General features: G+C 28.2%; 1 protein-coding gene across 4 annotated transcripts; it reads left to right on the plus strand.

Moving 5' to 3' along the window:
• The first annotated feature begins 493 nt into the window (after window positions 1-493).
• LOC123714649 (gastrula zinc finger protein XlCGF62.1-like) lies at window positions 494-2638 on the plus strand. Of its 4 annotated transcripts, none has more exons than XM_045669007.1 (5): window positions 494-660; window positions 736-851; window positions 919-1313; window positions 1397-1860; window positions 2167-2638. In XM_045669007.1, exons 2-5 carry the CDS (start codon window positions 744-746, stop codon window positions 2400-2402), a joined length of 1203 nt encoding a protein of 400 aa, XP_045524963.1. In that variant the 5' UTR covers window positions 494-660; window positions 736-743; the 3' UTR covers window positions 2403-2638. The 4 variants fall into 4 exon arrangements, with proteins under 4 accessions (XP_045524963.1, XP_045524961.1, XP_045524962.1 ...); XM_045669005.1 differs by having other exon boundaries at window positions 919-1316; window positions 2167-2637; XM_045669006.1 differs by having other exon boundaries at window positions 494-851; window positions 919-1316; window positions 2167-2637.
• Window positions 2639-2862: the final 224 nt, after the last annotated feature.

Here is a 2862-nt window from a genome sequence, read left to right on the forward strand (position 1 = left end):
TATTGCTCAAGTTAATAAAGTTTATTGCTCAATTTAATAAAGTTTATTGCTCAAGTTGATAAAGTTTATTGATCAAGATCAACCTATTGTTAACAGCCCGAGGCGAAATTGTGCAAAGTAGATACTATAGAGTATGTAAACGCTAAAAGGAAGCGGTTGGCCATAACAGAGCTAATAATGCAAGGAAACACAAATGGAATCATCATTAAATTTAAAAAGTAGATTTTTTTTATATGCTTACGCTGTAAGAGCGAGGCCCCGGGAGGTTGGCTTGTTCGCCACTCCTAATGCCGCCGCTGTATGTACATATCGTTCGTTTTTTTGGATTCATCATTTGAAAATCGAATCACATACATCTCACCACTAGGCAATAATGATTTCAGTATTATTGTCAAAGTCTCTAATTTACTCATTCATATTGGCCTATGACATTGACTTTAACAAGTAACAAAATGTCTATAATTAATAAGTAATAAATCCTATCAACTATCAAGTCAAGATTGAGGTTTTGCCTGTGATAACATATTTTATTTATTTGTAATTATAATATAACAATATATAGACATGCATAAAATATATGATTTGTCGAATTTCATAAATATTCGATAATGTTAAAACCGAAAAAGTATTTTAGGATAGATATTAAGTGACTAATAATAAGTAAGATACTACATACTGATGATCATCATTATAAGCTAAAAAACATTTATATACTTACTTTAACTTTATATTTAGATATACGAATGGCGGTAAACTTGTGTAGAATATGTCTGGAGAGTGGAGCTACCATACCACTGTTTGTAAACAGAAGTAATATTTTAACAAAACTTTCGTTTTGTGTAAATGAAACAGTAAGTTAACATACTTTTATAAATTACTCGTGCTTGTATATTTCTTCTCAATATAATTTAATTTTAGATTACAGATACAGAAGGATATCCTAAAAATATATGCTCTAATTGTAAACATTCATTATTTGAAGTGTATAATTTTATTACAAAATTCAAAGAAACACACAATATACTTAGGAATAAATTATTAGTCAAACAAGAAGAATTTAACTACAGTCTTGATAGTTGTATTGGCCAAATTGAAGTTAAAATCAAGCAAGAAAACTTTAAAAATGAATGTAGTGATGATGAGCCCCTTTGTGGTTTCAGCCAGATAAAAAAAGAATCAGAGACTGAGAACAAATCTAAAGAGAGAATTAGACTGAATAAATTACGACAATCATTTAAGAAAAATCTTACTAGAACCAATACAATAGCTTCATCTATACTAGAGGGCGAATTTGTATGGATTGGTGACACATGGTGGTAATTTTTTATTCTTATAAACACTTCTTACTCCCCTTATACATTTAATGTTTTAATAAACCTAATTAAACATTTTCTAGTTTAAATACCACTAAAGTATCAACATCAAAAAAAAAGGAAACATCAAAACTAAAACAGAAACAAAATAGAGTTGATATAAAATTACCAAAAGAAAAGGTTGAAAAACCTAAAGTACCTAAATTATGTGATCTATGTGGTGTTACATTTAAGAGCTTAGATAAATTAGCCATACATAAAAGGAATATTCACTTTAAGAAACCAACAAAATGTCCAGAATGTCCACAAATATTAGCTTCAAATTATTATTTAAATAGACACATACGAAGGTGTCATAAAAAAGAGGATAACTTTATATGTGCTACATGTGGTAGAGGTTTTACATTTAGAGGAGAAATGATGACCCATGTTAAAAATGTGCACAATAAACACTTAAAACCAAGAAAAACATTTTCGTGTGATCTCTGTGATAAAGTATTTAAGTGTCAGAAGTCTGTCACCATTCATATCAGATCTGCTCACACAGGTATAGTAATTGTCAGAATTCATTCATTTATTCATTAGAATAATCATTATTATAATACAGTAAAAGTAATTATTCTGTATTTTATGGTGTCTAATTCATTAATGTAAGTGTTCAATAAGTGGTAGAAAATGATTTGTTAAACTATTCATACTACATGCAAACTCTCTCCTCAATGGTTTATGTCTTTTTATTTTAAAGAGTAATTTTCCGGACTTAGATTCTCATGCTCATTATGTCTGTTATATGAATAATTTAAGTGTGTAAAAGACAAATTAAAACAATGTTTTTGAAATAAAAATATTTCAGGTCAACGGCCAGCAGTTTGTACTGTATGCGATAGTAGTTTTTTCCATGAAGATTATCTCAAAGAGCACATGCGTTTACATACAGGTGAAACTCCATTTAAGTGTCCTGTATGTGGGCGAGGGTATGCTCAACTTGGTAATATGAAAAGTCATCTTAGGATACATAGAAAATCAGAAGTTAATCCAGATTTACTTAGTAAATTGAGACCTAATTATTTAAGATTATTAAAGCCATAATTATGAAGCAGTTGATGGGGATTTAACTATATCCTTATTAAGTTTTTAACGAGATCATATTACATTTGCAAATTTAATGCAATGAGATTTATTATTTAAATTAGTTAAAACGAATTATATTTTTAAATGGTGCTTTGTTTATTATAGTGGATGTTTTTTCAGTTAAGCTTTATAGTAGAATAGTAGACTATATAAAGTGTGTAAATTAAGAATAGAGAATATATAATAAAATTGTCCAAAGGTAACATTTTTGTTTTTAAAAATAAAAGATTTTGTTTAACATCTTGTTTTAATACAAACTCGTAGAAGTAAGTATTTAAAAAAAACACTTGAGTGATTACAAACAAGTAACTATGGAAAGATACAATTGTACACAGTGAACATTTTATGCATACAGTATTAGTTTGTAAGGACTGCAGTATTTGTTTGTTTAATATTTTGTTACGACCGAATATTACTA

The sequence above is a fragment of the Pieris brassicae genome, chromosome 9 (genome assembly GCF_905147105.1).
Source record: "Pieris brassicae chromosome 9, ilPieBrab1.1, whole genome shotgun sequence".
NCBI classification, from domain to species: domain Eukaryota; kingdom Metazoa; phylum Arthropoda; class Insecta; order Lepidoptera; family Pieridae; genus Pieris; species Pieris brassicae.

Coding starts and splice junctions, on each gene's coding strand:
- LOC123714649 (XM_045669006.1), top strand. CDS start 744: ATGGCGGTAAACTTGTGTAGAATATGTCTGGAGAGTGGAGCTACCATA. Junction 1,317..1,396: donor TGGATTGGTGACACATGGTG/GTAATTTTTTAT, acceptor AACATTTTCTAG/TTTAAATACCACTAAAGTAT. Junction 1,861..2,166: donor TATCAGATCTGCTCACACAG/GTATAGTAATTG, acceptor AAAATATTTCAG/GTCAACGGCCAGCAGTTTGT.